This window comes from Chionomys nivalis, chromosome 4 (assembly GCF_950005125.1).
Source record: "Chionomys nivalis chromosome 4, mChiNiv1.1, whole genome shotgun sequence".
Classification (NCBI taxonomy): domain Eukaryota; kingdom Metazoa; phylum Chordata; class Mammalia; order Rodentia; family Cricetidae; genus Chionomys; species Chionomys nivalis.
Window position 1 is genome coordinate 64561610 of NC_080089.1, and position 21506 is coordinate 64583115.

Sequence of the window (21506 nt, forward strand, 5' to 3'; positions counted from 1 at the left end):
GAAAGGCAAGATTATATATTTTAGATTATATATTTTCAAAATGGCTTTTAGATAACTACATGTGCTAAACTGAAACTTACTAGATTTTTATGGTAGATCTTACACCAGTGGCAGTAGATACAAACTACTAATAATTCCAGCCTGGAAATTATAAGATTAATGCAGCTGGGCAGTGGTGGTGCACGCCTTTAATCTCAGCATTGGGAGGCAGAGGCGGGCGAGTCTCTGTGAGTTCGAGGCCAGCCTGGTCTACAAGAGCTAGTTCCGGGACAGGCTCCAAAGCTACAGAGAATCCTGTCTCGAAAAACCAAAATTAAAAATTAAAAAGATTAATGCAAATTATTGTTTCTAGTTAAACTACATATAAAATGGTGTCTTGAAACCAAGATTGACTGTCTTTCTATTTTGTGAACATTAGAAATCAGTGAGTGAAGGAAGCAGTAAGAAATCAGGTTCTGGGAATTCAGGGAAAGGAGGAAACCAGCTTCGCTGTCCTAAATGTGGCGACTTGTGTACCCATGTGGAGACCTTTGTATGTAAGTATTTGAGTTTTCTTTCCCCTTTTTCTGTAAGTTATTGGATGTATAGGAATTAGAAACCAGAATTATTTTTGCTGTGAGCTTTAGTGATTCACTGAATGTCCTAAAACACTAGAAGTCCCCAGAATAGTTAGGACTTTGCACCATAAGAGATAAAGTATTTGCTTGCTTAATTTGCTTCAAAGTGTTTATTTCAAATTTTAGTTTTGTGAGTTTTCTTGTGTATATCCACTGGGTTTTAGGAAAACCAAAACTTACTTATACTATGTTGTTACATTCTTCAAATACGTACTAATTTTCTTCTGTAGGTACTGATGTACTAGAACAGATAACACCTCAATTTTAGGAAATGTTTGATTACGAATGATTCAGACACTAAAAGAAGTCAGTTATCCTACCGATAGTGCCCTGAACTATAAGAGCAGTGTGCATTACATCACATGACTCACTGCCTACGTGCTGTAGAGCTAATCACAGTCGAGGGAAAATTACACTGCCTCACATTTCAGTGTGTGTCCTATGTGTCACTGTCAAAGGTTTCTTCCCTTGTTTTTCTTTTCCCCTTTCCCCTTCCTTCATTCTTTTGTCTTTTTCCTTCCCTTTCCTTCTGTCTGTCTCCTTTCCTTCTTCCCTGTGTTTTGAGACCATCTTGCTGTGTAACCACTTGAACACCATTTCATCCTACTAACTATAGGATTATAATCATGCCTCATTGTACATTTTAACTCTAATATCAATACTTTAGTTGCATTTTCATATTTAATATTAATTCAGTACCATGTGAAAGTACTACACATGGCATATTTTTACAGTTTTGGGAAGACTTTTATGTTTGAGATAGTCTCTACGTAGCTCTGATTGTCCTAGAACTCACTCTATAGACCAGGCTGGCCTCAAACTCAAGAGATCCACCTGCTTCTGCCTCCTGATGCTGGGATTTAAGGTGTGTGCCACCACACCCTGTTTCTAATAAATATTTATTAAGTAGCTCTGTTGCACAGTTTGTGTATAAAAGATATTCTTCATGGCTTTAACTGGTAAAAGAATCAATCTGAATGAAATTTAATTTGGATCAGAATCTAAAGTGGAAGATGTAGAACTGAATAATGAAGTTTCCTAGACTAATTTGACATGATACAATAAAATTCTAGAGTCTGAGAATTGCTGTCCTTTGCTTTGTCAGATCACTGCCCTTATGACTCATTGTATGGTTCTAATTTGCATTTTATTGATGACCTATAGTGTCTAGTATCTTCCTAGGTTTTTGGCCATTTGTGGGTGTTCTTTGGTTAGATGAATGACTATCTAAAGACTTCATTTTTAAATAAGATTGTTTCTGTTGTTAAAGTGCTCTGTACTAGCCGGGCGGTGGTGGCGGTGGCGCATGCCTTTAATCCCAGCACTCGGGAGACAGAGGCAGGCAGATCTTTGTGAGTTCGAGGCCAGCCTGATCTACAAGAGCTAGTTCCTGGACAGGCTCCGTAGCTACAGAGAAACCCTGTCTCGAAGAAACAAACAAACAAACAAACAAACAAAAAACAAACAAACAAAAGGTGCTCTGTACTAGACTCCTGTCCAGATGCTTGCTTCACAGTTTCTTTTAAACATAGTATAGTGCAGGGTGGTATTAGCACATGACTTTAATCCTAGGCTTGGGAGACAGAGGCAAGCGGACAGAGGCCAGCCTGGTGGTCTACAAGAGCTAGTTCCAGGACAGGCTCCAAAGCTACAGAGAACCCTGTCTTTGTGGTTTTTTTTTTTTTTTTTGGTTTTTCGAGACAGGGTTTCTCTGTGGCTTTGGAACCTCTCCTGGAACTAGCTCTTGTAGACCAGGCTGGTCTCGAACTCACAGAGATCCACCTGCCTCTGCCTCCGGACTGCTGGGATTAAAGGCGTGAGCCACCACCGCCCAGAACCCTGTCTTGAAAACAAACAAAAAATCAAACAAACAAACAAACAAACATAGCCCAGTAAACAGACATTTCAGGAAAAGAACAAACGGTAAATATTTCAGGGCTCATGGACCATGTGGCCTCTGTTGCAGCTACTGTACTCTGTATCCGTGTCAGGTCTTGTTTCTGTGACAAAGTACTAACAGAACAACTTAAAGAGGAAGGGTTTCTTTTGGCTCATGGTTTCAGAACATTCAGTCCCTGTTACTTGGCTCAGTGTACTTGGACAAGAATACTATGGAAATGGGAACATGTGAAAAGAACAATTCATTTTATGGCCCACCAGAAACAGAAGAAGGGAATGCCAGCAGTCTGCTGACTTTCTCCCTTCCCACTTCCTTAAATTTTTTCATTACACTCATTTATTTGTTTGTTGTGTGTGCACGTGTGAGCACGTGTGTGGTCACACACAGAAGAAAGATCAAGTTTGAAGGGGTTGGTTTTCTCTTTTCACCTTTATGTGGGTCCCAGGGATCAAACTCAGGTCATCAATCTTGGCAGCATAGACTTTTAGCAACTGTGAGTCATATCACTGGTCTACTCCCCCAACCCCCCGTGCTCTGCTTAGGCTTTCAGAACATGGGGATGTGTGATCCATTTTTAAGGGTATTTCTAAGAGTTAAAAATTATGACTCATAATTCATGTCACCTCCATAGTATTTTAATAAGTAAAATTGTAGCCCTGCCTGCCCTGTAACTCACTCTAGACCAGGCTTGCCTAGAATTCACAGAGATCTGCTTGCTTCTGCCTCCCTGGTCCTTAGATTAAAGGTGTGTGCCACCACTGCGCGACCCTCAGATTAAATTTAAGCAGCCTTTCAATATCAAGCACCAAGGAGATAGGTTGGTGTCTAATCTCTTTCCCTTTGACCTAATTTCCACAGAGAAGTATTTTGGTCTTCTGTTTTCAAGCCAGATTTTCCTGTCACACAGCCTGAACTGGATGAGATTCTTTTCTGCCCTTTAGTTCTTGCCCTCTTTACGATCAGTAACAGTGAACCTGCACCTCATTGTAAAATATGCACACTCTTTTCTCTTTAATGGGAAATGGTGATTACATATTTGAACTTGTGTTAGTTGTGGATTTGATGACTTGATATTTCTTTAAACATTTATAGGTGTTGGTAAATACAAAGTATGGAGTCAATCCTTTCTTAGTTTGTTCCTAGAACAAAACAAAGGTTTGTTGTTGTTTTAATAGAATATTTTTTAAGGTTTGTTTTGTTTTTTAAGGAATCATTTTTGAGAGTAGTTTTTAAAAATGATTTTATTTGTATGGATATTTTGCCTGCATGTATGTCTGTACATTACACATGTGCAGTCCCCACAGAGGCCCAAAGATGGTGTTGGTTCCCCAAAACTAAGGAGTTACAGACAGTTGTGAACAAATATGGGGGTGCTGGGAAATTGAACCTGTGTCCACTAGAAGAATAGGCAATACATTGAGCCATCTTTTTTAAAAAATCAATCAATAAAGATTTATTTTGATGATGATGTGTGTGTATCTCTGTGTGACTATTTGCATGAGTACAAGTACCCACAGAGGTCAGAGGCATTGGATCCCCCTGGGGCTGGAGTTACAAGTGATTGTTACCCTCTTGAGGTGGGTACTGTGAACAAGCTCTGGTTCTCTCTAAGATTAGTACATTCCCTTGACCACTGAGCCATCTCTCCAGCTCCTAGAATATCTTTTCCCCCTTAATTAAAAATTTTTCCATATATTTCTTTTTTTTTTTTTTGAGACAGTTTTTCTGTGGCTGTCCTGGAACTATCTCTTGTAGACCAGGCTGGCAGAGGCAGGCGGATCTCTGTGAATTTGAGGCCAGCCTGGGCTACAAGAGCTAGTTCCAGGACAGGCTCCAAAACCACAGAGAAACCCTGCCTCGAAAAACCAAAAAAAAAAAAAAAAAAAGAACAGGCCCTATTTCACAACACAGTTCCCCATCCTCTAGCTCTTAACATTCCTTCCGCCCCTTCCCCACTCCTTGTTTGGGTGGCCAAAGGGGATTGATAAGGTGTCTCATTTATGGTTGAACACTTAATAGTCATTTACTTGTAGCACTTTGATCAATCTATCAGACTTGGCATTAACTGCTGACCACCATAAGGAAGAGCTTCCCTGGTGAAGGTTAGGAAAACAGTAATCTGTGTATCAAATGTTTAGAATCCTGTTTGACATCATGGCCTTTTGTCAAAACAAAATAGTAAATTTCCCCGCCTAGGACCTTTGACCTCTGAAGTCATGGGTTTTTTTTTGGCCAGCCAAGAGTTCCTTCCTCTGGAACAGGCTTCAAATCCAAGTCAGAAGAGGTTAGTTATTATCATTACCTTTGAGCCACTGTTGCACTAGTGGGTACAACTTACTGAGATGTCAGTTTTGTAGCATGCAGAATTTCCACAACGTAATTGCCCCAGTGGCCTGCATAGCACCTTCTGGTACTGTGAAAGCCAACTAGTACAGAGGAAGTTTTCAGGTCAGTTCCAGCTTGATTTCTCTATGTCCCGTAACCAAGTGCTATGTTCTTGGCATTATGGTTGTACCCTCTAGTTTTCGTGATTAACCAAGAGTAATGGCAGTGGCCTGGTTTGTTTTGCGGGGGGATCTGGGCTCTCCCTGACTGACTCATAAAGAAGATTTCCCCACCTAGCATTAGAATGTTCATTGTTCACCCTTCAGGGTATCTGTTTAAACTTTTAAAATTTATATTTAAGATTAAGTTAAAAATTTATGTATGTATTTTGGGCTTATATGTAACACTTGTGCACGGGAGCCCAAGAAACCCGAAGAGAGTTAGATCCCCTGAAAATGGTGTTATAGACTGCTGAACTGCCATGTGGCTACTAGGGGTGGACTCAGGCCATTTGGAAAAGCAGTAAGCATTCTTAGTCACTGAGCCATTCTCTAGCTCTAAAATTACATTTTAAAAATGAGCTTACAAAGTAGTGGGCTTCTGTAAGTTTTTCATACATATTTAGTTTGGGTTAGCCTACTTCTACTTTCCCCCAGCGTGTATTCCTAATTGGCTTTGTGTTTCAAAATGGAAACACAAATGGTTAAGAAAGTTTGCTACACTTCCAGAAGATCCAAGTTCAGATTCCTGCTCCTACATTCAGTGACTTATAACCACCTGGAACTCTAGCACCAGAGGATCTGACACCCTCTTCTGTTCCCCCTGCTCCCGTCTCTATGCATTGCCTGTGTGTGCACATGGGTGTGCACAGTGCACACACGCGCGTGTTGCATGCGCGCGCACACACAAATTAACTGGGATTTATTTATTTGCTTTTGGGTTTTTTGAGATAGTGTTTCTTTGTATATCCCTGGAACTCACTCTGTGGACCAGACTGGTCTCAAATTCAGAGATCTGCCTTCTGAGAGCTGGGATTAAAGACAAGTGCCACCACCGCTGGAATTTATTTTTAAGATGTAGAATTAAACATTTTTAAATTTATTTTGTGGAGCCGGGTGGTGGTGGCGCACGCCTTTAATCCCAGCACTCAGGAGGCAGAGGCAGGCGGATCTCTGTGAGTTCGAGACCAGCCTGCTCTACAAGAGCTAGTTCCAGGACAGGCTCCCAAACCACAGAGAAACCCTGTCTCGAAAAACCAAAAAAAAAAAAAAAAAAAAAAATTTATTTTGTGGATGTTTAGGTCCCATTTTTTTCTGGTAATCTATATGTACTTGTTTATAAATTTTTTTTGAAAGGAGAGAGGTTCCCACCAATTTTTTTCTTTTGTTTTCTTTTAATATCTTTCCTGTATTTCTACCTAGTAGAAACAGTCTATAGTCATATACTACCCAGAAATACCAGTTCTATATTATTTTCTATGTTTATATAGGATGTTTCATACTGCTTTTAGAGTTTCCTGGGACTGGGATTGAAGACCATACCGATGTTTTAGACTTTTAATTTTAATCCTTTTATCTGCTTTTGTTTTGCATTTAAAAGTTGTGTTGACTTAAATGACTGACATTTATTTTGTTTCTTAATGACATAATCAGAAAAATAGGAATTCGTAGAGTTAAAAATAAAGAAGACATGAGTTTATTTTATTTTTTTTCTCCCAAGACTAGGTTTCTCTATGTAACAGTCTTGCCTGTCCTGGAACTCGCTATTATAGACCAAGCTGGCTTTGGACTCACAGAGATCTGTTTGTTTCTGCCTCCTGAGTGCTGGGATTAAAGGCGAGCGCCACCACACCACCATACCCGGCAAGTTTATACATTTACTAAGTGAAAATTTTAGAGATGTTCATATGTGCAAGATAGCTAAAGAGTGTATCTTCTTGTCGGTCGGGTGATAGCTCACACCTTTAGTCCCAGCATTCAGGAGGTAGGGGGGGCTTCTCTGAGTTCAAGGCCAGCCTGATCAACAGAAGAAATTCTAGGACAGCCAGGGCTACACAGAAATCCTGTCTGAGGGGGAAAAATGTATCTCTTATATTTTCAGTGGTTAAAATTGTTTTATCTGAACTGAAGTATTGAAATTTTTCATTAAAAAAAATAGAGAAAATCTGCTTAGACTCTTGTCACAGTTTATTCAAGTCTTTCAGTAAATAGTCCATGTGATCAAACTAGTTTTAAAATTATCTCTAATCAGACTAGTTTTAAAAATTATCTCTAAGCCTGGCCGTGGTGGCGCATGCCTTTAATCCCAGCACTCAGGAGGCAGAGGCAGGTGGATCTCTGTGAGTTCAAGGCCAGCCTGGTCTACAAGAGCTAGTTCCAGGACAGGAACCAAAAAGCTGTGGAGAAACCCTGTCTCAAAAAATCCAAAAAAAAAAAAAAAAAAAAAAATTATCTCTAGTAAATGAATAGTTGAATTGCAACCAGCTTTCTTAATGAATATTAGATCAGGAAAAGAACCTAGTGGAAATCAATAAAATAGTTTGTATTTAATACATTTTTTTTTTATGTGTGTGCATGTCTAGAGACCATAGCATGTCTTTGACAGTCGGTTCCTTCTTACCATGTGGGTTTTAACAATTGGATTTAGGCTTAGAAGTGCAAACTTAACCTATTAACCATCTTGCTTGCCCAGTTTTGTTGTTGATTTTGTTTTGGTAAGGGCCTTACTTTCTAGCTTAAGCTGGACTTTGGCTGTGTGCTCAGTACGACCTTGAATTTTCGGTCCTGCTCAACTTCTTGTGCTGAGATTGCAGCCACATGCTGCCACACCCATTGGACAAAATGCCAACCAGCCAAGGCTGTGTTCACGGAGCCACACATTCAGCAAGATTTTAAGATGAACTGTATTTTCTCTTTTGACCTTCCACTTTCAGCTTCCACCCGGTTCGTCAAGTGTGAAAAATGTCATCACTTTTTCGTTGTGCTGTCAGAAGCAGACTCAAAGAAAAGCATAGTTAAAGAACCAGAGTCGGCAGCTGAGGCCGTGAAGTTGGCATTCCAGCAGAAGCCACCTCCGCCGCCCAAAAAGGTAGACAGCTTTTCCCAATCTTAGAGACAATGTCTTTATCCTGAAGATATTCTATTGCTTCACTCTTCTGTTTATGTTAAATCCCAACACTATCTAAATAAGTTTATAAGGTTTTTTTAACCTTTTTTGGTTGTTTTTGTTTTGAGACCCATATTCCATGTAGCCCAGATTAACCTTGAACTCCCTATGTAGTTGAAGATGAGCTTCTGATCCTGTAGTCTTCACCTTAAAGTGCTAGTATTATGGCCATATATACTGTGCCTAGCTCTATGAGTTTTTTAATTTTTTATTTAGCTTGTGTGTGTATGTAAATGTGCACATACATGAGCTCATTGTGTGTGTGTGTGTGTGTGTGTGTGTGTAGCTCAGACGTTCACTTTCAGGGCTGCCTTACATGTGTTACTATAGTTTTGATGGTATGAATGCTTTCTAGAAATTTCAGACACTGATTTGGCCCTGTGAAATATGACAGAGTGTTCACTGGTTCCTTTGAATACATGGTGTGTACTTTTTGAGAACCCAGGAGCTCTTACTTCTTGGCCCTGTGTTCTATGTTCTAGCCATCTTTCCATGGTCTGCACAATTAGCACTACTCCTCACTCTCTGCCTCGTTGTATTCTGCTATGTTTAGGGCATTCATGTATGTTTGTTTCCATATATATTATGGCAAATTTAGTAATGCAGAGATATAACTTGAAAGGAGTGAGTAGGATCTGAAAACTTAATTTAAGGCTAAAGTAATGGTCACACAAAAATAATGTAATAGTTTTATCTGTTTACTAATTGGTAGATTTTATAAATCTGAGTCAAAGTTCTAGAAATAGTGATTTAACTTTTCAGGAGTTCATCAATATTAATAGGTTGTGTGTATGCTTGTGTTTGCATATGTACGTGCATGCATGTGGTTATTAGAGATAAGGTGTTACTGTGCCACTCAGTCTGTCCTTGAATTTAAGATTCTCCTTCCTCTACCTACCACATAATAGGATTTCAGACGTACAATTCAACAGTCCCTTCTTCACTAAAAACTGAGGAGATTGATGTCTGGTTCCAAACAGTTGGTAATAGGAAGTATGAACCAGAACTTTAATTTTTATTGACAAAACTGAGTTGTGTGTCTCAGTGGTAGAACATATAAGGCCACATCCAAATCTCCCTGGGTTTGATTCCCAGGACTTCTCTCCCCCACAAAAAGGAAAGAACAAAGCTTTTAAGTTGCTATCCAGGTAAATGAATATCTTTTTTCAAGATTACTTTTTTAAAAAAAAATTGTGTAGGGATATTTATGTGTGTGTGCATGTGTGTGTGCCTTTTGAGATCAGAAGAGGGTGTCGGATTCCTTGGAGGTGGTTACAAGCTGCCTGATTGGGGGTTGGGAACAAAACTCCAATCCTCTGCAAGAGCAGCAAGCACTCTTAACCACTGAGCCATCTCTCCAGCCCCAGCCACTTCATTTTTAATGGGAATCTTCTTCAAATTTGAAATTCTAAGCAAATTTGTTTAGTATGTAGTTCTGTAATGTGTTTGTTTTTATGATGGCTCACAGTGAATTGTTCATACCTAATCATTTTTCAGATTTATAACTACCTCGACAAGTATGTTGTTGGCCAGTCGTTTGCTAAGAAAGTACTTTCAGTTGCCGTGTATAATCATTATAAGAGAATATATAATAATATTCCAGCTAATCTGAGACAGCAAGCAGAGGTTGAGAAGCAGACATCATTAACACCTAGAGGTCAGTGTTTTTGGTAATTGACCAAAATATAGATTACTGTGCTTAATCTTTATTTGTAACTCTTTTATCTGAAATTCATTTACAGTAGTACAACATATTAAATTATTCCTTATATAATGAAATCATTTTGGTGGGTTTCTAGTGGCATTAATTTTTTTTTTAAGTAGGTGAGAATAAGAAATACCAGAATACATTAACTTTTAGTTCAGGTAAGTATTGTTTCTTAAAACTTGGAGTCACAAAGTAAAATGTGTTTCTTGAGGGTGTATTTAGGAGATGTGTGAGAAGCTCGGGTGTGGAGTACCTGCCTGGTGCTCATAGGCCTCTGCCTTTGATTGCCAGCACCACAAAAACCAGCAAGACTGTTGGAGTAGAGATTGATTGTCTTGAATTCTTGAGATACCTTGGACAGAGCACTGCAATGCTCTAGACAACTCTAGTTTTTCTTTTTTTGGGTTCAAGATACAGGATTTCATTTGCCTAAGTCTGAGCTTCACAGAGATGAAAAGTTAATGCAGCATCGCACTCTCTTCCTTGGACCCCAGCTATAGAATGTGAGGTAGAGGGCAAATTTCTAAGTGATTCTCGGTGTAATTCGTATTTAGCTGAGATTCTAACATGTGTCATCGTACTATGAATCTCATCTACTGTGATATTTAGGTTTTTGTTTTTTTTGCAGGGGGGTTGATGGGTTGTTTTTGTTTTTGTTTTTCGGTTTTTTCATAATAGGGTTTTTTTTGCATACTCTGGCTGGGCTGGGATTCACTTTGTAGACCAGGCTGGCCTCGAAGCACAAACATCTGCCTGCCTCTGCCTCCCTGAGTATTGGGAATAAAGGCCTGTACCACTACTGCCCGGCGCATTTCTGCTAAGTGCTTTTTAGTAGGGACTAAATATATAACTGACTTAATGAAGACACTGTTCACCTAGTGAGCTTATTGCAAAATAGTTATGTGGTAATATGAGTTGACCTTTTTTTTTTTTTTTTAGAAAGCAGTAGTCATGCCTGCAGTGGACTTAGGACTTTCATTTTTATAAGGTCCAAAGAGTGCAGTCTAGTCATACAACAACTGTTTTCTGATTTTTTCCAGTGATTTAATTAATATCTAAATTGTGTGAGGTGCTGGAAGAGCAAAAGATTTAACATTTATAGTATGAAGAACTTCAACTCTCATGATACTTAAATTATTATTCTCTTAAAGTAGATAATAATTTTTAAATCCTACTTTTGTGCCTATTAGTAACTGGGAAACCATCATTAAGCTTGGTTTTGTTTTGTTTAAAATAGAAAGGATGTTGCATAGAAATTGTTTGTGAAAAGGTGAAAACAGCGAATACATCCTGTAAATGAATTTGGAAGAAGGCAGGAAGCAGACATTCAGTTTTGACTGCCCCAAGCTCAACAAATATATAACGCTTCATGTTGCCCTTTTTATCTCCTTTCTTAGAGTTAGAAATAAGAAGACGGGAGGATGAGTACAGATTTACAAGTAAGTCACCTCCCTCAGGTCCTGTCTGTACTCTTTATTCTTTCTGAGATTTGCCTTGGTGAAGCATCTCAGTAGCGATGTATTTAAAGGTTTATTTTATTTTTGTATACACTTGTATTTTCTCTCTTTTTTTGTTTTCTTTTTTTTCTTTTGTTCACTTGTATGTTTCTGTATGTGGGTAAGTACAGATGAGAGCAGATTGTACCAATTTGGACAACCAATTCCCAAATCACAACATGGAGACTTACTAGTTACAAATGCTGGACCTTGCTTAGGCTCATTTCGGGCTAGGTATTTTAACTTAACCTGTTTCTCTATATCTACTTTTGCCTTGGGGCCTTTTACCTTTCTTCTTACTTTCATTGCTTCTCATGTCTGTCTGGTTGGTGACTGCCTGGCTGGCCCTGGGCATCTCCCTCATTCCCTCCTTTCTTCTCTCATTCTTCCTCTCCAGCCTATTTATTCTCTCTGCCCACCAGCCTGACTTATCCTTTATCTGCCTAGCTATTGGCCGTTCAGCTTTTTACTAGACTAGTCATGTGCCGTAGGCAGCCAAGGTAAAACAAGTGCAACACGTCTTTTCATAATTAAACACACATCTTTACATCATTAAACAAATGCAAAATAAACAAATATAATATATCCTTACACAGTTAAAGTAATATTCCTCAGCATAAACAAATGTAACACATCTTTTCCCAGTTAAAGTAATATTCCACAACATTGCAAGAATCCATCAAAGCCAGAGGTGTTAGATCCTGGAGCTAGAATTCCAGGTGGTTGTGAACTGCCCATTGTGGGTGCTAGGAACCAAACACAGGGCCTTTCCAAGAGAAGTATGTATGTACTCTTAACTACTGAGCCATCTGAGTGCTGGGATTAAAGGCGTGTGCCACCATTGTCCAGCTAAATTTAAAAATTTTTAAGAGAAAATGATACTGTCTCCTGTGAATGAGTGCTTGTGTGTGCTTGATGCAGGATTTAGTTGTGTAGTCAAGAATGGAATTGTAGAGTGTTGAAGTTACAGATGTGCTACCGTGCCTTGACCAAGTTAATTTAAATTTGTGGAAATACTGATTGATATACAATGAATGATAGAATAAAATTAAGACATACAGATAGTAGGGTTGGAAAGATGGCTCAGTGGTTTAGGGCAGTGCTGCTATCTAATGGCAGCTCACAGCTATTTGTGACTCCATTTCCAGGGGATCCAATGACCTTTTTAGCTTCCACAGACACTAAACAGGCAAGTGGTACACAGACAACATGCAGGCAAAACACCCGTAACGTGAAAATTGAAAAAAATAATAAAAGAAATACAGTTGGTGCACTATAATTAGATTGTATATAAGAATGTAAGATCTAAACAAAGTATGATGGCACATGCTTGTAATCCCAGGACTTACTCTGTAGACCAGACTGACCTCAGACTTAGAGATCCTCCTGCCTCTGCCTCCAGAGTGCTGGGATTAAAGGTGTGCATTCGGGAGGCAGAGACAGGTGGATCTCTGTGAGTTCGAGACCAGCCTGGTCTACAGGAGCTAGTTCCAGGACAGGTTCCAAAACCACAGAGAAACCCTGTCTCGAAAAACCAAAAAAAAAAAAAAAAAAAAAAAAAAAAAAAAAAAAGGTGTGCAACACCACTGACCGGCTATAATATTGTTTCTTAAATCATCAAGTGCCAGATACAGTCCTTAGCTTGAATTTATACTGTATGAATAATTTTTTCCTAGTGGTAATTATTGTGAGATGTTTTATTCTTTTAATTCATTTGAAGGGACCCACCACCTAACTCCCAAATAAATCACACATAGAGACTTATTCTTAATTATGAATGACCAGCCTTAGCTTGACTTGTTTCTGACCAGCTTGTCTTATCTTAAATTATCCCATCTACCTTTTCCCTCTGGGCTTTTATCTTTCTCTATTTTTGTATGCCATACTTCTTTTGCATGGCTTGCTTTGTAGCTGGGTGGCTGGCCCCTAGTGTTCTCTCCTCAGTCTCTTGTTGCTGCTGATTCTCCTTCTATTTCTGTCTGCCAGTACCGCCTATCTTCTTCCTACCTCACTATTTACTGTTCATCTCTTTATTAGGACTGTCAAGTTTTTTAGACAGACACAGTAACACAGCTTCACATAGTTAAGCAAATACAGAGTTAAAAAATGCAGTGTAAACCGGGTGGTGGTGGAGCACGCCTTTGATCCCAGCACTCAGGAGGCAGAGGCAGGTGGATCTCTGTGAGTTCGAGGCCAGCCTGATCTACAAGAGGTAGTTCCAGGACAGGCACCAAAGCTAAAAAGAAACCTTGTTTCAAAACAACAACAACAAACAAACAAAAAAAAGATGCAGTGTAAACAAAAGTCACACCTAAAAATAATATTCCCCAACAGATACTAAAGATTGAACCTGGGGCCTCATACACACTAAACAAGTGCTTTGCCACTGAGCTATATGTCTAGTCTTTGTATGAATAATTAAACTATTGGAAAATAGCATTAATAAGAGCAAGTGCTTCTGTAATAATAATGTTTATCTTACAGACACTGTGCTGTTTTGTTTATGATCAGTTAATCTTTTCCAAACATGCAAGGGATAAACTTTCATTTTTACTTGTATTTTATAGATGAGAAAACTGGAGGACACAAATACAAGCTATTTACACATTGACACACACACAACTGTTGATCTCCATGCCACAGACCATCACACTAACCTCTTTGCTCATAGCTCTCATTGTGGAGAACAACTTACACAGCATGAATGGAGGACTAACTAAAAGAAGACTCACCGCAAAGTATAATCTAGGGCACATACTCCTAGAATAATAGACATTATCTTTATCAATTAAATTAGTCATTTGTTTATTTTATTGTGTGTGTGGACCAACATAGCACGTATGGAGATCAGAGGACAACTTCCAGAAGATTCACTCTGTTGAAGCAGCAGCTTTCTTGTTTCCGCTGCTGCCCTGTGTATTCCAGGCCAGCCGTGCATCTCTCAGTAAAGGTATAGATTTTGCATGAGTTCCAGAGATCGAACTCAAGGATGCCCTTGTTATTCAGGTCGTGGTGCTTTTCTCTGCTGAACCTTCTCCTACCCTCCCCCCCCACTATTTATGTCTTGTGATTTTTAAGAAATTACTTAAGTCATTTTTCTCCATTGGGCAGAGCTAAATCAAAGTTAAGCCCTTTTTTTTTTTAATCACCACAGTTCCTAAGTGGATTTTCTAGAAACTAAAAAGAAAATTTTACCAATAATAGCTAAACTCAAATGAAAGAGTATGCTTTCTTCTTGCCTAATGTGAAAATAATATTGTGAATTACTAACTCTCAGATTTTGCAATTCAAGTTTTGTATATATTGCACTAATATTTTTTTTTTTTGGGAGGGGGTTAGTTTTGTTTTGTTTTTCCAAGACAGGATTCTCTGCAGCTTTGGAGCCTGTCCTGGAATACTTTGTAGACCAGGCTAGCTTCTAACTCACAGAGATCTGCCTGTCTCTGCCTCCCAAGTGCTGGGATAAAAGGTGTACACCACCCCTGCTTGGCTTGCACTAATAATCTTAAGGACTAGAATAACCTTTTGTCTTAAGCATGATGATATTTTTCAAGGTGATGGTTGATAGAATAGGACAAAAATAATTGATATGACTGCTGAACTATTATTCTACCTATTGACTTGTTAAAAATGGTCACTAGACAGCACTAAGATTCTTAACTCATATCTTAGAAGCAACTTAAAAATAAACCCATGGGGCTGAAGAGATGGCTTAGTGATTTAGAACACTTGATGCTTTTGCAGAGGACCTGAGTTCAGTTCCCAGCACGCACATGGCAGCTCACAATCATCTGTAACCCCAGTTCCAGGGAATGCAGTGCCTTCTTTTTGACCTCAAGGACAGAGGCATGCACATAGTACACATATACGCAGGGGAAACATTCATACACATAACTTAGAAAATAGCTTAAAATCCAAAATTATAAGCAAGTATCACAGTCACAGAAACAAGTAATGAGAACTGGCAAAATTTGGTTATTTACTGAGGTAAATAATCTTTAAAGAATCTGGGTTTTTTTTCTCCTAGTTAAGAGAATAATAAACATTCATTTTGTAAACTAATACCCAGTGGTATCATCTTATGTAGTAAAATATTTAGTCTTTTGAAGGCCCAGAAAGATCCTGTTGATTCCCAGAAAAGTCAGTTATTCAGATAAGGTTATTGATACTGAGATTTACCACACTTGGTTTCCTGTTATACTAAAAGAAACATTTTTGTAGGAAGATGAGACTAGAAAAGGTCTGTGTCACAGTGGAAGCATGTCTAGGGAAGTTAGGCAACTTTCCATGATTGCATAAGCAAGAGGCTTGGAGCCAAGCTGAGTTTAGGAACCAAGTTTTCTAATTCCCTGTTCTTCCTCTTCCTTCTCCTTTCTTCTTTGTTCTTTCTTCTCTCCCCGTGTAACTCTGGCCTGGAACTCACTATGTACTTCCTACTTCCTGGAACTCACTATGTACTTCCTACTTCCTGGAACTCACTATGTACTTCCTACTTCCTCTGAAATCACAAATGATCTGCCAACTTTCTCCCATACTGGTCTTACTGTTTTTGATTTTCTTTATAGTCTAGATTTTCATTTTTACAGAAAATAAGAAAGACAGACAGATAGATCTTACTTTTGAAATCAATTATGCTGTATCCTCATAACATCCAAATATGTGTTTGATGTTAATAGGACAGATAATAATGGTGTTTTATAGATAGAAAACAGAATCAGAAACTAATTTGTGTAAGATTATGCAGCTCTTTAGCAGCAAAGGAAGGCTGGCAGCTGTAGCACTGTTCTGTTGCATTGTCTCTGAAAATCATGTTTACACATCATTGTAAGTAAGGATGAGCATTGTCTTCCAGTTCCTTCTGAAGCTCCTTGATTGTAATCATGTATGTAACATTTGTCACTAGTCAGTCTGAAGTTCTCTTAGGTAAAGCAGGGCTGAACTATTTGAGTTGTTTCTTAAAAAGTGGCTTGTTTTTGGATGTAGGATTATATGGAACACTTTCCAAGTTAATTCAGATGCAGCTCTAGTAATCCCTTTGTTTCTGCCCAGAGTTGCTTCAGATTGCTGGAATCAGCCCACATGGCAACGCCCTAGGAGCGTCTATGCAGCAGCAGGTTAACCAGCAAATGCCTCAGGAAAAACGAGGAGGCGAAGTATTGGACTCTTCTCATGATGACATAAAACTTGAAAAAAGTAATATTTTGCTGCTTGGACCAACTGGGTCAGGTAAATAACACTTTTGGAAACTTTATTACTCATTTGTTAAAAATACAGAGTGATACCTGGTAACTATAGTGAATTCTGCCTCTTAGGCCTGCCTATAAGCAGAGCACTTGAGAGGCTGATGCTAGAGGATTGCCACAAGTGTGAGGCCAGCTTGGTGTGCAGTATGAGAACCTGTCTCACAAAACAAAATCTTAGATTGTTTTGGCTGCATCGTTAGTGTTCACTGTTTAGACCTAAAACTGACTTGGAGATATTGGTGTGACCCTTTGGTCTAATTCCTAACTCTTTAATTAATATATTAATTATATCAATCTCTAAATTGGAACATTAAAATTAATAAGATCTGAATATATTAGAGAACAGATATAAGAGTTAATGTTTCAAGTTTCATTACATACTTAGGCTTATTTTTGTAGAACAATTGTAAGACAGTGTATGTTTTAGTTACTATTTTTGTTTGTAGGTAAAACCCTGCTGGCACAAACTTTAGCTAAATGCCTTGATGTTCCTTTTGCTATCTGTGACTGCACGACTTTGACTCAGGCTGGATATGTAGGTGAAGATATTGAATCTGTGATCGCCAAATTGCTCCAAGATGCCAATTACAATGTAGAGAAAGCACAACAAGGTATGTTGTGAGTGTAGCTTATCGAAGAGTCTTTGGAATGCAGTTTAATATTAAGGAGTAGTATAATTCTCATTTTGAATCAAGGGCTATCTAATATTTCTAGTTATTTTAAAGTACCCGATATTACACTTTCTCGTATACTTGTCTACTTTGTCTTATGGCTGCAAAGATAGCTTGTAGGGTGAAATCAGGCTGTTATTATCCTTTCAGGTATTAATATTCCCATCAGCTTTCTTATTCTTACTCCTCATGTTGTGGAGTAACCACAACATGAAGAACTGTGTTACAGGGTTGCAGCATCAGGAAGGTTGAGAACAGTTGCTCTAAGACAACGCTATAGGTGACAAACAGGTCATTGAGATGGCTCAGCAGACAGTAGCACTTGCCAGCAAGCCTGATGACCTGAGTTCAATCCTCAACCCCACATAGTGGAAGGAGAGAACCACCACACGTGCTATGATACATGTGTTCCCATACACATACGCACATACATCTCCACACTAAATAAATAAATGTGTATTTCAGGATAAAGGTAGGGAAGAATAGACTGAAGATTTATTAGTTCTGGTAAATGACTCATACCTACATGCTTCATCTTATCTTCCCAAGGAAAAAGTAATTGAATTCATTATTAGTTATATAGATAACAGACTAGCATTTTGCTTATCATTCTCTAATTATATGCTATAGAATCCCGTAATCGTTGCATGAGAAGGTGAATGAGAAAGGTAGTAGTGTATTCAAGCCTTTGCATGTTAAGTGTAAAAAAATTGACTAACTTTGCTTTGTAGCTATCTGGTCTTTTAAAGCTAAGACTGTCTTGTGCCTTTCTTTTTCATATTGTAAATAGAATCCTCCTTAAATTGTAGGAATTGTCTTTCTGGATGAAGTAGATAAGATTGGCAGTGTGCCAGGCATTCATCAGTTACGGGATGTAGGTGGAGAAGGCGTTCAGCAAGTAAGCAGTTGAATATTTTGTTCAAGCCCACTAAAAGGAAGGGAATACATCAACTTCCCAAGTATTGTACGTTTGGTTTCACATTCAACTAGATTTTGTTTTATTTTTCCCGCCCTAAACTTCATATACCACTTTGTTTACTTAATGTGGGTTTTTGAGACAAGGTCTGTGTAGTCCAGGCTGCCCTTGAATTTGCAGCAGTATTCTTGTTTCATTCTGCTGAATGCTGGGATTACAGGCATGTGCCACCAAGCTTTACATGCTATTTAAAGTAGGTCAGATCCTAAAAAGACGTTATTAATGATTTTAAATAAGAAAGTCCATTGGGGCTGGAGATATGGCTCAGTGGTTAAGAGCACTGACTGCTCTTCCAGAGGACCAGGGTTCAATTCCCAGCACCCACATGGCAGCTCACAACTGTCTGAAGATCCAGTTGCAGGGGATCTGACACATTCACACCAATGCACATAAAGTAAAGTTAAATAAACCTTAAAAAAAGAAAGTCCATTTCTTAGGAAATTTAAAATATTTTAGTTTTTGTTTTAGTTTTATTCTTCAAAGGTCCTCTTAAAGATTTCTAGAAGACTGAAGACTAGACATGAATAAACCATCCATGTTTCTTATTCTTCCTGTTTAATTATATGATTAGTATAAAAGCTGAGATACAGCTCAGTGGTAAAGGACTTGCCTTGTATGCTCAAGGACCTGGATTCAGTTCCTAGTGCCAAAAGAAACAGAGGGAAGGAGAGACAACAGAAAAGAAAGTGGATTTGTTGACACACATCTGTAATCTTTGTGCCTTTATGGAACAGGAAGGAGGATCAGGAGTTCAGTGTCAGCATTGTCTACATGCAAGCTTGAGATGAACTCAGTGACACTCTGTCTCAAAAAGAAGATGGTATAAAATAACATTTCATTTTTTGTAGAATCATAATTAAAGTCACAGTGATCTATTGGCCACCTTGATAAGCTTAATCTCTAATGGCAATTAGCTGTGACAAACCAGATTTTTTGACAGACACGGAATTATTGAATGTCATGGCTAATTTTTTTATGAAGCCATCTCAAAATAGACTCACAAAGTTGACTATAGAATTAAATTAGAATTTGGGCTGGAAAGATGGCTCAGAAGTTAAGAGTACTGACTGTTCTTCTAGAGGCCTTGAGTTCAAATTTCAGCAACCAGATGATGGCTCAAAATCATTTCTAATAGGATCTGATACCCTCTTCTGACTTACAGGCAAACATGTAGGCAGAACACTGTATACATAATAAATAAATATAAATCTTTCTGTCTATGATCTAGAACTTGCCTTCAATAACAAAAATTTTAAAAGTGACACTCAATTTTTACAAGTCTAAATTTAGTCTTTATCCCAAATCAGGAAAAAAAAAATTGGGAGCGAGTTCCAGGACTGGCTCCACGGCTACTGAGAAACCTTGTCTCGAAAAATAAAACAAAGCAAAACCAAAAAAGAAAAAAAGAAAAAGAAAGAAAAAAAGAATTAAGTTAGAATTAAAGAATTTATGTGAAAGATCTACTGTTTCATTTTTGACTATTTGCCCTGTTTTATTACCATTTTTCAGAACCCCATTCTGTCTGTATTAAGAGTTTACTATCAAGCTAGGTATGATGGCTCTTGCCTGTAATCCAGCACTTGGAGAGACTGAGGCAAGAGGATCACTGTTTGAGACCAGCCTGGGCTACAGTGACATGAGGATGGGGGGTGGGATGGGGAAAGGAAGGCTTTACCATCAAACTCAACTTCCTTAGATGATTGTTTCCTGAATTGCAATTCATTCGTGAAGTACCAAAGTGATAAGTGCAGTTGATTTTTATTTTGGTTTTTATTTTATTTTATAAATGTGGGAGTTTTTGTTAGGTATGCTCATTGGCCATAAACATGTATTATTTTCTCCCATTGAATCCTATTCTTGATGTATAATAATGTCTTTTTATGGTAATGCTATAATTCATTCATCATCAGGGTTTACTGAAACTTCTAGAAGGCACAATAGTCAATGTCCCAGAAAAAAATTCTCGAAAACTACGCGGAGAAACAGTTCAAGTTGATACAACAAATGTTCTGTTTGTGGCATCTGGTGCTTTCAATGGCTTAGACAGAATCATCAGCAGGAGGAAAAATGAAAAAGTAAGTATTTCTGAGCTTTTCCTTTGAAATTCTGCATGAGATGGTAAAGTTTCACAGGACAGACACTAGGACACTAGCTTCAGTCCTCGTGTCTACTGGTTAATAGTCATTGGATTCTTAGAAAGTTCTAATGTATATCCCTAATGGTTTGAATTTATAGTAATAAGTAATAAGGTTCCCAAATACTTATGAATTAGCTTTGCATGATGGTGCTGGCTTTTTTTTTTTTTTTTTTTGGTTTTTCGAGACAGGGTTTCTCTTTAGCTTTGGTGCCTGTCCCGGGACTAGCTCTTGTAGACCAGGCTGGCCTCGAACTCCCAGAGATCTGCCTGCCTCTGCCTCCCGAGTGCTGGGATTAAAGGCGTGCGCCACCACCGCCCAGCTGGTGCTGGCTTTTTATCCGGTACTTGGGAAGCCAAAGCAGGAAGATCATTGTGATTTTAAGGCAAGCCTGATCTACTCAGTAAATTCTGGATCAGCCTAGATGATATAGTGGGACCCTGTCTGAATGAGTTTAATTTTATATTTTGTCTAAGGAGTATCATACCATTTGAGATTAGCTGCAGGAAGAACAAATGGACTAGGACCCAGTGAACTGCTTGTCTCATTGCCCATATAGTTTATCATAAATTACCACTGGTTTTTCCAAATAGAAGGAAGAACTTAGAGGGAGTAAGAAGGATTGTGATTTACTGAGTTCTATTGATGTTTCTTATAAAACTTTCTTATACGCCATGATTTTAATGGGGCTTGGATTTCAGGGTGTACATCTAGCACCAAGTAGTCAATGGGTTACAGTAAAATGCCATGGTAATATGGTGGATGGCAAAGAACCCAGAACATACCTGTGTTTTTATGCTTTTGTGTTTTATCTAGTAGCCACCAGCACTCTACATAACATTCCTAAGTGAGTGTATTGTAGATGTGCTTTCTAACAGTTGCTTTAAGTTGTCCTTGAACTCTTACTGTGCTGTTTTTTTTTTTTTTTTAAGTTATAAACCAATTGGCTCATTCGCTCAGGCTTCATATTAGATCTTATAACTTATATTAGTCCGTTATTCTAGTATATGTTAGCCACATGGCTCAGTACCTTTTTCAGCAAGGCAGGTCACATCCTACTTCTTCGGTGTCTGGACAGGACTGGGGAGGAATGGGCTTTCTCCTTCCCAGAATTCTCCTGTTCGTGTGGTAGTTTTAAGTAGTGGTTGCATAGCCTACACTCTGGTCACAGGTACTGAGTTATGTAATCAGTTCTCATTCAGCATGGATACAGTTAGGTCCTTATTTTAGCCAATTTATTTCTTGCTGTTTAATTCTACATAAGTTAACA

At 38.5% G+C, this 21506-nt stretch overlaps 1 protein-coding gene across 1 annotated transcript in view; it reads left to right on the top strand.

Moving 5' to 3' along the window:
- The window catches only part of Clpx (caseinolytic mitochondrial matrix peptidase chaperone subunit X), a 40874-nt gene that overhangs the window by 12209 nt on the left and 7159 nt on the right, over window positions 1-21506 (top strand). The window contains exons 3-10 of the mRNA XM_057768901.1: window positions 419-536; window positions 7775-7929; window positions 9505-9664; window positions 11113-11154; window positions 16261-16437; window positions 16901-17065; window positions 17935-18023; window positions 20012-20176. Of these exons, the coding sequence (XP_057624884.1) occupies window positions 419-536; window positions 7775-7929; window positions 9505-9664; window positions 11113-11154; window positions 16261-16437; window positions 16901-17065; window positions 17935-18023; window positions 20012-20176 (1071 nt within the window). The remainder of the gene's footprint in view (window positions 1-418; window positions 537-7774; window positions 7930-9504; window positions 9665-11112; window positions 11155-16260; window positions 16438-16900; window positions 17066-17934; window positions 18024-20011; window positions 20177-21506) is intronic.